Source organism: Sceloporus occidentalis, unplaced genomic scaffold, assembly GCF_023333645.1.
Source record: "Sceloporus occidentalis isolate IW3139 unplaced genomic scaffold, rSceOcc1.0.p SCAF_29, whole genome shotgun sequence".
Lineage (NCBI taxonomy): Eukaryota > Metazoa > Chordata > Lepidosauria > Squamata > Phrynosomatidae > Sceloporus > Sceloporus occidentalis.
The window spans coordinates 1200241-1214162 of NW_028317009.1; the positions used below are offsets into that span (position 1 = coordinate 1200241).

Here is a 13922-nt window from a genome sequence, read left to right on the forward strand (position 1 = left end):
ATGTTTAAAACTATACATTCAAGCTTCAGTATATAAGCATTTTTTTTTTCACGCAAGTAGTACTACTTTCACATTACTAATAAAGCAAAAAAGAAACAAGCCGATAAACGGTGACTACTGAACCGATTGTAACCTCCGTTTGTTACATTTCTAACAATTTTTAAGTTGCATTGTAAAGAAATGCATGGGCAGCACAACTGAGATATGGAAATAGACTTAAATAAATTAATTCTAATAAAAAAAAAAAAATCCTCAATGGAAATAATAGAATATTAATTACACAAAATCACCCTTATACTTCAGTACAAGAAACAACAAAATAATAAAAAAAATAGATACAAAGTGCAATTCTCACATTGTTACTTCAAATGGATTTGCAGGCTAAGCAGTGTCCACATAAAGTCGATACAGAGAAGAAAATGATTTTCTACAGATGAAAATATTTTTGTTATATTGTAAAAAGGTTTCTTTTTTTCATGGAATGTGGTGGATGAAAAAAAATCAAGGTCAGGATTTGTTTCCAACAAGAAAGCAAAACCTGGAAGCAGTAAGAAAGGTTTGGTGGAATACCTCATTGCATAATCGAGCCTACGCAAGGTCCAAAACTCCATACAAAGTATTCTTGCGTTTGAAGTGAGGAAGGGAATCCCGTTGCGTTTTCTAAACGAGCGACCTTAGACTTCGTAAATCTTGTCCTGTAAGTAGCTGAATAAGGAGTCCAAGCCCTTAGGGGAGCTCCACAACTGCTTTAGCATCTGACACTCCCTCTCGTTGACGTCTTCAAGAACTGACTTGAGGAAACTTCTAACTAAACATTTGGATTCTTCTAAAACCTGAAGGCGTGAAACAGTGGAGCAACGTTACACTCGGTGGGAAGGCGCAGGTAAGCAGGGTTTTAAAAGATGAATGATACACGCTGTCACAAAGTTACGATTGGTGTTTTAACTGGAGAAACGTGGATGGCCAACGGCTTGACTTGCCTAACCGTATTGCAGCTTGGAGCAATAACACACAGATAAAGACCCCTGAAAATGCCGGATAAATGTGGTCTATGGCTTCATAAAGTTATACTGGTTATATTATTATCATTATTATATGGCAACAGTACAATACTGTCAATGAAAAACATGAACTTCAACCCAATCTTACCACAGCACTGCAGGCGGCCATTTCTTTAACTCGAAGCATAACCTCCTGGCTGAAAGTGGTGGGCCAGAATACCTGGGAGACGAGTCCTCTGCTGCATGCCTCTTGCGCGGTGAGTTTCCTCCCACAAAACAGCATTTCATTTGCCTGCAGAAAATGGTAAGATTGTCCAGACGGTGGAAAGACAGTAGGTGAAACCAGAATTATTTTAAGAACAATGAAGACATCTGGGGGTAGAGAGCTTACCAGAGCAACTCCAAGAATCTGGGGGAATGTGTACGATGAACACCCAGCGGGTGTTAGGCGGATAGTGGCATACGGAGTCTGAAACCAGGCCTTTTCACTTGCCCAGACTATATCGCACAGGGGCAAAATAGACGCTCCCAATCCAAGAGCAGGGCCATTGATGGCGACCACGATGGGTTTCTTGAACTGGATAAAAGCCTTCACAAAATCCCTTAAAAGAAATACACGTCAATGGTTGGACTTGGGCCAAGATTAGATGCATTCAGCGCAGGCAAGTACATGGAGGATTACATCTTTTGAAAGGTTTTTTTTTCTTTTCTTTTATACAGGCATAAAACAAAGAGAAATTGGTATTTTTTACCCTAATAAAGTGACTTAGCGTGCCTTTGTACCTATAAAAAAATAAGAGCGTTCCTGAACCTATCCATTCTACAAATAGTTCATGAACCCGTTTGCAACAATAGGAAAGTTCACGAACCCTTTTCTCCTCTAAAACAGGAGTTCCCGGCACTTTTTGTGTGGGATTTAAATATCACCAGCATTTCTCTCCATTCCACAATTTTCCGGACAAAACACTCTTTTTATTTTTTTAACCATGACCTACCACGTGCTTTGTACTTCTGGTTAGCTAACATAAGCTGTAGGCTCATCAGCAGTGAACTTTATGACGACATATTCACACAGAGGCATTCTATGTGAAATGTAGAGCATCCATCAAGAAGATTCCATGGCGACTGCCCAAGCGTAACTCAACATATTTATTCGTATTACCAAATTCTGTCACTTTAAGCCCTTAATGTGAATACATGTCTCCTCACCAAGGCCACTGATATGGACACATGTTGGGTACCTTATTGCTTCCGCAATTCGGGAACTTTCTTTTCTCCTGTCTGTAGATAGCCTCCCAATGAGGTACGAATAGTCTAATCCACTGCAGAATACGCTGCCGACGGCGCTCAACAGCAACAACTTGCTGTCATCGGAGGAGGCGTTACAGAGAGCACGTCGGACCTCCATCATAATCTGAGAACCGAGATACAGACACTCAGTATTTTACTAATTGGCAATCTGGATTTTCTTAAAGATAAACTAAACAAAGTCATAATCGGGGATTAAAGGATTAAGATATACGATTTCAATCACAGTCTTGCTGCATTTTTGGGGTAAAACATTGAAGACGCGTCTTCAGACTCTTCCATCCAGATCAGCGACCGAAAGCTTAATCATGTGTGGCATCTTAGAAGCGCTGACACCAAATATTATAACATGCATCGAGTGGCTCCAGAGTGAATAGTAGATAAAATGTAAAACCAAGATAATTTAACATTTTTCAGTACAACAGTAGACCATATTTAAGTGTCAACTCAACAGTTTTCCTAAATTTGGGCAAATTTTTGTGGAATGTACGCTGGCCATCGCTGAGAGTTGTGCTATACCTCCTCTTCCAGGACAGATCCACACACACCTTATCTGACAGTATTCATTTTATCAGTATATTGTGTTTTTATTATTATTATTTTAATTATTATTGAGTTTTCTTGGAGAATGGGTCAAGATCAAAAACTGGATTACTTTACATATGCTAATTGGTCCAAACAAGACAGTAATAAGTCTTAAAGAATGAGTGTGAGAAAAATGTCATTTTTGTGATTGAATCTTAGTTAGTTTGGCTACCTGCTACCTTAGTTTAGTTTGCTGTTCTATTGCCAACTTAAAATTGGAAATACCCACTAACTTATTAAGTGTCAGGAAGCTGCTTTTTTTTAAACATTTTAAAAGTCCTCCTACTAAACCAAGAAGTTTGTAGGTGACATCAATTTTTTTTTTTTAAAAAGATGCATTTTTAGGAAAAAAAAAAAAAAATACAGCCAAACGGTTCTGTAATATTCACATCATGGATTCCTCCCTTTCCACAATTTCCCCTCTGGATATAATTATTGAAAAAAATTATAATCAGATTTTCTGCAGAAAAAAGATATATTTTTAGAGAGTTAAAAAAAAACAAAAAAACACGATAACAAGGTACAGACAGACGTAAAAATGTTTGTGTTTTTGGGTTGACGGCAGGCTGACTGAAGTTCCTGTTCCTAAGAGGTGCGGACGCTACATAGGACTGTACAGGCCAGCCACCGCGACATATTGCTTATAAAAATCACCAATTCTCACGACAATGCTTCTGTAAACACCAATTTCTTGGTGCGATCATGGCAGAGCTTGCCAGAAGCTTGTGTCGGTTCCCCGGAGCATTTCACTGCTATGGAAACATGAGTTCTCTTTAACAAAAAAAAGCCTGGTTACTTGTATTTAAACTATTTTCTGAATTTGATTTGGTCCCAAGAGGCACAGCCCCTTTAAACCCAAAGGTGGCAGAGCGTTATTACGGGGCTCCGGGGATTACGGGCTGGCTTCTTACTAATTACAGTTTGAATATCTGTTTACACCGTACTATATACTGAAAGCCGTACTATATCCCTATCCCCCCCAACGTAGAGCGACTAAACTGGATCCTGTAATAAATACACAACTTAACTTTTTTTAACAGTATATTGTTTTTTTTTTAATTAATTTTTTGGAGTTGTAATTGTATATTAAATTAAGAAAATACCTGATTTTTATATTGTGTTGAAGGATATTTATTTGGGGAACAAAAATAACCATAAAAAAATCCAAAAGTCTTAAATAATGTTTAGTAGTTCCTCTGAACTACTACAGGAAACATGTTAAATCAGTATCTTTCCAGCCCCAAATGCATCCTTTGCATTCTTTTACGTTTCCTTAATTTACACGGCATCAAATCATTATTTGCTCACTTTACTCTATTAACAGTAATGGCGATACATTATTAAAAGATCCGTAAGGTTCTTACATCCGGAGTCAAGGCGTTGTTGTCGGACGTCTGGCTGGACAGAAGGATGTGAGTGAAACCGTCTTCCTTTCTCACCACGATGTCTCGAAAGCGACAGTTGCTCTCATTCTGGCGTACACTGTATCTCAGTCTTTTATCAAACGCACAGTCTTTTTCCATGTCTAATTTTCTTTTCACGGGGCTGTGAGGGTTCAGTTCTCCGTTGGTCAAAGGTTCTCCTGTGTATGTATAAAAGGACCAATAAATATTGGGGAGGAGGAGGAGGCGCACAACCATATGGTGGGATGTTCTGAAGGTACGTTTCTTTACAGCTTTGATGTTAAAATAGGATATAGCCACGATGACATGAGGTTATAACATTGGTTATTCAAACACTCAGTACAAGTTACAAAAACTTTTATATAGAAGGCAAACCCTGCACCATGTATATACAATTAGCAAGGTTGATCTGTCAGATCTTGTCACCCTCACATTTTTGGTTTACAAACCAGTTTTTAGTGGTTCCACGTGGCCACACAACCAGTTCTTATAAAATCCGTTATCTCTGTGAAAATGTTCACATGGATCCAACTTCAGAAGAGCTACACTGAAAAATGGAGTGGGGCGAGCTAATGGTGGCATTGGGATAGTAAAGTCTACTATCATACTGGTTACGACAGGTATCTGGAGTTGCTGAATATCTAAAGCATATCGGCGTTTTGGGAAAGGGAAAAGATACAAATCGTTTCTTATTTCTGGATCTGACGGTAACATCTACTTTCTGTTCCACAACTTCTTTACGAAGATAGCGGCGGCCAAAGCCACCTCATATGAGGCCATGAATGTCCTACACAGACCGACTCAATCAACTCCTCACCAATGACATCATGAACACAATATGCTCAAAACATAGTAAAAAGTAGAGCAGTTACTTTCCCAAATCTTACAGTTCTGCGCATCACCGAAAGCCACGTGATTTTTTTTAAGCTAAAATAATCAATATATGGGTTAGAACCCAGCTTTATATGAATAGTATTCGCATTATGTGAATAATCACTATGTGTTAATCATACCCTTCTGTTACTTTTAAGCTTCGCTTTGGAGAAAGAAGATTGGCTCTATAGGGTTGATTTCAGGAAAAGATGGGAAAGTCAAATTGTTACACTGATTTTGGAACATTTTGTACCCAGATGTATGTTACATTTAAACTAATAACCGAAATGACTTTGTAAGCATACATGGATACATTATAGGTATTTCCAATAAATAGATTTCGTTACATAGAAATGTAGTGTACTAAAAAAAAAGCAGAAATAGTTAAAGTATTGCCTTGTTTTATTGCCAAACTTGTTTAGAGAATATTAAAAAAGAAGCCTTTGTTAAGATGAACCCCACCAAGGTCAGTAAACGATATTATGATATCTCCTTTAAGATGATATTCTAAAAACATCAAAATTACATCAAAAATAAGCCGGGCCATCCCATACTTGGGTACTTGAACCAATTCCTTTTGTTTTATTATAAAAACCTCCCTCATTCATCCAGAATGATCTTGTAACTACCGAGGGACGACAGATCGCCTAGGTTATATAGGCAAAAGTTTATCTGTGTGTGTTGTTCCAAGCTACAGTAAACAAACTGGAAACATTTCATTCCGATGTAGCAAGGACAGCATACTATGGGTTCAAATAGCCTTACCCAGTGCCATTATTGACTGTTATTAGACACACTGGTTTGCGGTTAACCCCTACCTACTCTAGTGGTATCTGCACTGAGATAAGGAGTCCTCTCCATACTCCCTTAGACAATCTTGGCCACAAGGAACATACTCTCGACAGAGTAATCTGAAGAGGACAGGGTTGACATGGTCCATCACTATTATAAATACCATATCCCAACTACAGTGATCTATTGTTTCCTGTCGCCCATGTCATAGCAAGATACTCTTTTTCACATTAATGACTATTTTATGGATAGCACTTTTCTGGTAAAAACAAATAACCTATTAAACATACATACATACAAACAAATGGACAAAGTTTATTGAAATTGACCCTTTGAGTCACTACTTGTTACTTTCTTTTAGAACTTGAGGTCTTCTTGGACCTCTGAATGCCACCATCTGCCTCATGAGTGGATATTTCTGCAGCTTCCACTGTTTGGAGTTCTTCTGGTCATCATTTCTTCTGAATTTCCATCTCTGGTAAAAATGATTTTTTTCTTCCTCCAGAAGTTGTACTCATATGGGATGTTTTATGACATAAGCTAAGATGACATAAGTTTTGATGGGTACAGGATATTTCCGCAAGGACCTGGCATCGTTTAGTGATATCTCCTGGCTGACTAGGTCCAGGGCAGTGGCAGTTCCCCTGCTGCAAAACCGGGGCTCTCTTGGTCCTGCTGCTGAACGAGCCTGATCTTCCCGACTGGCCCATTTACACCCCAGCCTCCATAGATTGCATTAGAGACACGGGATATGACATCATATGCCAGCGCTCCATGTCTGAAAGGCACGGACGCAGGAAAGACACTGGCCGAGGCGGCTGGTAGGTACGTCTCTGGAAACAACTTCAGGTTGATCTTTGGTTACATTACTTGGCACTCACCGCACTTTCCATTATCAACTAACTGGTCAGTTCTTTAAAAAGCACCAATTTAAGTTTATCCTGTATACAAATGTACCCTAAGATTGTGTAACTGTTGATTCATATTTAAGGTACCACAGCGATCATGACATATATATCCCTTATAGTCTCTACTACAAGCCCATTCACTAGTTGTGTGAAAAGCTTAAATGCTTCAAGTTAACTCATTTCCTTCTTTTTCCTATTTTCTCCTATTAATTGCAAACATTCCCTTTCTGTCTAATTTCTCCTCCTCAGAGTTCCTGCTATTTCCTCAGATCTTTTCTCCTCCATAATATAACTTAATATCAAAACGAGATCTCTAAATCCATTAAATTAAAAGCCAGTTAAAGGGCCACTGTTTGTGAGTGGATAACAGGCCATTTATTATACGTTTACTCTACGTCGTCTTCAACATTTTTGAACAAATATCCTTCCGTTCTGAATTTGCTGACATCAGAAAAATAATAATACCCTACTTGCACATCGCTGCGGAATATGATGGCGCTATGTAAAAAATAAATAATAATAATAGAAAATGTTAACTCTAATGGCGCTCTTTAAACCACGCAGAACTTCCCGATAGCAGGCTTCCCAAGCCTTCAATGTGCCAAAGAGCAAAGGTACTGTTATTTAAAAAGGTAAAATCTGACTCAAAATTCATTATCTTTACTGGGAGCATTTCATTGTCAATCCACATAAAAACTGGCATTGATAGGTTGTTGCCATAGAAATGTTAAAAAAAAAGAAGTTCTTAAAAGCTTCTGTTTTCTGTTTGTGTGACTTATTTCTTATTTATTCATTATATATTTGCTTAACATACTAGTGCAATCAATGTGAAACGCCACCTAAAAAGTTGTGACTAGCGATTCCCCAATAACTTTTTAGGGAACTATGTGGCCTATTGATTGATATTTATCAAGTCAGGCATTTAGATAAAGAATAGAACAGCCAACAGATATAGGCTATATAACAGAATCATTCACACATAAACTGAATCAACGAATAGAAGAATAAATAGGAGAAAATGGATTTTTAAGGTCATATGCTAAGCCCTGCTCCGATCGCTTTATGTTTCCACCAATAATAAAATCGGTTAAAAAGATTTTAAAAAAGATACAGAATGAGCAAGCAATCAGGAGAGCTAAAAATACCACAATTTTAGGTTTTAAATTTTAGGTTAATATATTTCCTAGACCTGTGGTTACAAATCCCAGGTTTAACGTTACATACCCAGTCCGTTCTCCTCTGTAGATTCAGGTACTTCCATCCCGCTTGGCAAGTCCTCCTTCCCTTTGTCATCGTACATGTCAGTTTTGTCTTTCTCGGAGCCATTCCCAAAATGCGTCGGCTCTTTATGACCATTGTGGTCCCCGTTCTCCATGGGTTTTCTCAGCGGCATTATTTGCAACCCGCTAGGAGTAGTTCTATAAGTCACCGTCTTTGTGGCGCGGCCTCCAGAAGAAAACTTGGCAGCGCAGACCTTCTTCTGTTTTGCGAAGGAGTGTATCCGTCGACGTTTGTGAGATGTTCCTTTAGCCCTGTGGGACATGGTAATGGCGGAAGACCCTCGTAAAATTTTTGTAGCGACTCCCTGTCTTCCTGTTTTCGCTCTCCTGTCTCTGGAAAGTCCATTAAACTCATCTATAAATTCCTCACAGTGCAGCAGGTGATGTTCCGGCTCCCAAGTGTCTTCATTACTACCGTAACCTTTCCATCGAATCAAGTATTCCCACTTCCCTTTCTTATTCTTACGTTTGTCTACAATTCTTTCAACCTAATGAAGGATATAAAAAAGAACTAAAATCAAACAGGCAGGACATCTATATTAACAACATTAATCATATCTGTCACTGTAGTCTACCCTTAATGGTTTTTAACACATCAATGACATAGCCCTTTCATTATGTGACCCCAGGCTACCCTTACTCCTAGAGAAATCATTAAATGGGGAAAATTATTGCTACAAAGAAGGAATTTTAGGAAGGGCTTGTGGATTGAAGGTAACAGGATTGGTATTGCCAGTGCTATGTTCAACTATATGCGTTGTCTTCAGTAGAGTGGATGGAACAGCATCTTTACAAAAGGACAGATAACAACAATATAATACAGTTCGCATTATGCTATTCCTCAAAAACCTCTACATTGACTCTGAGTTCAGTTAAGAAAAATGTAATTATTGACAATTCTTCATATATTTAGCAATGCACTATGGAAGTCCACCTAGGTCCTGGAAGCAGGAGAAACTTACCAAGGTTACATCTTAATAATTCATGGCTACATGTTTCAGGTGAAATGCTCCATTGTCTCCTTAAACTCTCAGTTTAGTGAAGATGCTCTATTGTATCTTCTGCTCACGTTGCAGGTGAGACAGCAAACTCTGTGGATCAAAACGAACTCCCTAGCTTATACCGTGACTCCCACCGAATTTAGTTCTTCTCACTTTTCTTCATCTTAACACAATGAATTTTGAGTAAACTAGAACCGAGGATGATTCAGAATCAACTTTCATTCATAAGAGCGTAATAGATAATCATAAACTCGCATTTATCCTAAAGGGATTGTTACATTCTGACACGCTCATTCATCCACGAGGACGAGCCATCAATTACAAAGCCAATGCTGCTAACAATTATAGAATTCTTGAAGCAAGGCAGCAGTTGAACAAAACATATATAATTCTGTTTAACACAATGTTTCTTATGTCAGTCAACTTCCAAAGACAGTGACTGACATTTAAATAAATCAAGGTCCATTTATAGAGAAGAATTACACATTTTCTGTAGTTGTGACACAGCACTGTTATCTAAGCACTTTCCTACAATAGAGAATCATCTTTTCATCCATTAGATATTAGGAAGAATGACAAGAGAACAAAATAGAGTTTGTTCTAATAAAAAAGAACGTTATTTGTCATAAAAATATGTTTACAATGTATCTCAAGACGGATGAAATAATCGTATATAAAGAGAGCCAATTCTCCTAGAGTTAATTCGTCTCTTTGGAATGGAGGAGATGAGAAAGTCCATGGTATGCTGTAACAATGAAAGTAGGAATCAGGACCACAGCTGATGCTCTTTGCAATCTTGTGGTCCAGCAGAGGAACATTGAAACAAAGTACTTGGCATTGCACAATTCAATCCTTAGCCTTTAGGACACAGAAAAATGAGGAGACGAATAACAGAGTTCAGACCAGTGTGAAACACTGATGTCTCTGTTTCTCAACTAGACCTCAAGGGATACCTTTTAGACACTGGCATTAATGCAACCTAGTTACATGTCACTTTCAATATAATCCGACAATCTACCTTGTTTGTTGGATAAGTCTTCCTGAACCATTCAGTGACCATAGTGCCTTAGCATGAACTGTACTGGAGTTACACCCTGAGAGTGTACTCACAATGACCACCTTCTTTATAATGAGATAAAACAAACATATAATAAATCACTTAAAAAATGGGAGGTAGTCAGCAGTTGGCTCTCCAAATGTTCCTCATGGCTGGATAAAAGAACCATATAGTTGGATACTGAAAGATACAAGGGATCCTCCCAGACCTAGTGATTACAGTCCGATACCAGTGGAAACATATATAGGGTACAAGCAAGACAATTAACCCTTACTGTATATATCTACAGCCGGTTCAGCCCTCTGGCCACCTCGAAAAAGGCAACAGATCTGTGTACATGGTTAATGTAGGCATCTAGATGGATAATGGCCATCTTGGTCACCAGTTGGTTGCCCTGATTGGGGTGGCTGAAGTCTGACTACCCATTTAAAAAAAAATGTATACACTTTACCGACATGTCTTATAATGTAACCCTGAAGTCTACAGATCCTTCACAGTTCCTTTCAATAGTCTCATGGTGTTCTTCAGCATTACAGTAAATGGGCCAAGCTGTAGGTGGCAAACTACAATTCATTTAGGTTACCAAGCACAAAGGAAACCTCTTCGAACGACATCAAGAAACCAGATCAGGGTTATTGTTCGTAGTCTTTTTTTTTTTAGTATTGATACAAATTGTGCCAGAAACACACCTGCCACGAGACCGGACGGCTTTCCAGCGGCTCCACGGCAAGCAAGAGGCTGTTTATGTCAAAGCGCAGCTGAATACCGTGATCATAAAACGAAGAGTCAGAAGTACCGTAATATTAATAAGGGCAAATAGTCCCTACTCTGACGGGGTGACTACAATACTTTTCAGGCAACTCATTGATAACAACGCATTCTATTTAAACAATGTTACTTATGAACCCATTTACTGCTATTGCTCTACAGATGGTAGTGATTTTTTAAGGGCTTTAGAACCCTGTAATGTCCTCATACCCAGCAAACATTCTTAGAAAAGAGGGACATCCAGGGACCAAAGAGGGATTGTTGCCTCAAGTAGGGTAGGTAGGCAACCTATGCTCTTGTGGAGCTCCTTAGTGCCCCACAAATCTCTATATGTGACTTGGCTTGAACATAACTCACCAGCCTTTCCTAGGAACCTGGATGTTTGCCCTTCAAACAAAGGCTAGGAGTCCATTATTGAGAATTTACAATGCGACTGGTAATAGGATAGGCATGTATTATAACAAATGGGGCCAGAGGTTGCTGTGTTTTCTATACATTAAGGAAAACATAGGTCAACCGGGTAATTGTAGATCCAGATCAATGAATCAATGTACAGGGGAGCCTAAAAACCTGCACAAAACTCAGTTACTGTAGATAATAAAAATGTTAATGGCAACAATGTAAAGCTGAGGTACATACCCAAAAATAATAAAAAAATCATAATAATTGTGTAACCGGTGGATGGGAATGAGAGAATGTAGATGTTTAGTAAATGAGTTTGTAATGTCAGGTAAACTGGAGCTATGTCAAGGCGTGAATAACATTGGGAATGATGCCATCAACATGAAATGTTTCCATAAATCCATTCACAGCAATAGGGCAAACAACCGTTTCTAAAACTCCCCGATCACCAACCACCATTACTGAGCAGAGAGCATATAAACAGATTGAGATTATATACAGATTTATTCACAGTTTTAGAGTCACTCTCATAACAAAGTTTCTGCCATGGAAATTAATAAATAATATTTACTATGCCACATGACTTAACCGTGTTGATCTTTGATCCTTCATATTAATGTAATGGTTTGGAGAGAAGCTTTGGAATCTTAAAATCAGTCCCTTTAAACCAGAAAAGCCAACTGGAATCTCTACAGCTGTTGTTCCATTCCAGTCCCCCTGATCCTTTGCAAGTCTTTTGCTGGCCCAACACTGAGAATCACGGCAATCACAGTCCAATACCTGGAGCTGAGGGTCGGCTATAATATTTTTTTATTGATTTACATAGCATTATAATCCAAAGCAATGTACAGTGGGGTACCATGGTAAATATATATATATATATATATATATATATATATATACATGGATATTGCTGCTTTGTTTATATACAGTGGTTAAGGATATTATTAGTGCTTTAACACAATACAAAATCTTTTTTGTATTTTTTACCCAGAATAACTCATGGTGTAAGGAGGTTGATTATATGCCTGACATTTAAATTCGTTACCCCCGGAAAGGGTATTTTAAGAGCATATGTACCCAACGGTAGGGTGTAATGTGTGAAACGGTTCATTAAAGAAAAGGGCCACAGAGCGTGGACATTCCACTGCAGGACACAGAAAGTGATTTTATGTTCTGTTCCTGGATTGCTTCTGCTTTCAGAACTGCATGTGGAGTCACATCTCATCCTAAAGCAAAAAAAAATACATAAAGCTACCGCTATTTATGGGTTTCAGAATGACACACGAACCTTTCTAAAACTGCAGTCGCTCACTATTTAAAGGGACAGTGAGACCATCCACCCATTAAACACTTACTTAAGTCAAGCGTATAGAGCGGCCTTTAAAAATGTAATGTCTATGTTTTCACTTTCCATATAAAAAGGAGATCATCTACAGAAGTATACTGGGAGCAAGGGGATTCCAAACTCGAGCGCTTCTTTACAACTGAAAAGACATCTATCCGTGTTTAGGATTCACAGGAACCCTTAATACTTCTAGAAGAGGTATACATTTTGTCAAACATATAGTATTTGGCTTATTTCCTGATAATTATTTTATTATAATTTAGTACAATGTAAACTTAAGTATCATGTTGTAATGATCTGACACAGACGAAGGTCTTTCTTTATGACATGCTCATGTCTGCATTTACATCATATGTCCTTTATATGTCTACACGATAAGATTATTTTGTGAGGAGCATATTGATAAATTCTGGTTTTTAGATGGCCGAGGAACATGACATTTATACGTACTTTGAGTGCAAAGTATGTATAATGATGGAGCACATTTATTTGAGGAGGTCACCAGTGGGGTTTGTGTAGATGACGCTTGGTAAATTATTTCATGGATTGTTGTAAAACAGCTGACTCGTAGATGAGTAACCTCAGTAATGAGTAATTCTTTGCATTCCAGAAGTAGCCAAGAAACTATTATTGAGATCACAGAACAGAAAAGGATCGATGGAATATTGTTTTATGCTTGTTGCAATAAACAAGGGTCAGATTCTAGGTTCCACTAGAGGAACACTGGAGCTCCAAAACTTAAAACAAGAAGGGATATGTGGATGAAATGGACTAGGTGTAAGGGGTTCAAATGTATAGGGAACTTGGCACAAAAGGAAAGAGCTGGTGAATGATCTGTTTTCCTTAATTTTTACTGAGTGGTTGAGTTATATCAATGACTACATAGTTTGATGGGAAATGAATCTCACGCCATTAAGCTTCTCATTTCATTGTACATCTATCCAACTTTCTATCCATATAAAGAAAAATATACAGGTTGGATAAATAAGTCTTTAAAATGTAAAGACATTTACAAGATTGACAAAAATATTTTAGATATTTTTTTTAATAAATATCTTGGATTCAAGGAGTCGCCACTTGCCGTCATCTGTACCAAAGTTTCCCATGGTGTCTTTTCTCAGCCCACATATTCTAGAATATAGCAAGAAAAGCTGCTATTCAAATACAATTACCTCTAAGACATTACCGTCTAACCG

General features: G+C 38.1%; 1 protein-coding gene across 1 annotated transcript; it reads right to left on the reverse strand.

Annotated features, from left to right (window-relative positions):
* Window positions 1-674: 674 nt before the first annotated feature.
* Window positions 675-10665, reverse strand: LOC149299105 (chromodomain Y-like protein 2). Its single transcript, XM_089486592.1, has 7 exons — window positions 10660-10665; window positions 8095-8638; window positions 4259-4476; window positions 2243-2415; window positions 1393-1603; window positions 1150-1293; window positions 675-833 (listed from the first exon to the last, which is right to left on the reverse strand). The coding sequence occupies exons 1-7, from the start codon at window positions 10663-10665 to the stop codon at window positions 675-677; spliced, it is 1455 nt and encodes a 484-aa protein (XP_089342718.1).
* Between the last annotated feature and the right edge of the window lie 3257 nt (window positions 10666-13922).

Bases quoted from the DNA above. Each gene is read 5' to 3' on its own strand.
- LOC149299105 (XM_089486592.1), bottom strand. The intron at 2,416-4,258 runs GTAAGAACCTTA...CTCGGTTCTCAG, and splicing joins ACAACGCCTTGACTCCGGAT to ATTATGATGGAGGTCCGACG. The intron at 1,604-2,242 runs GTACCCAACATG...ATTTCTTTTAAG, and splicing joins CGAATTGCGGAAGCAATAAG to GGATTTTGTGAAGGCTTTTA.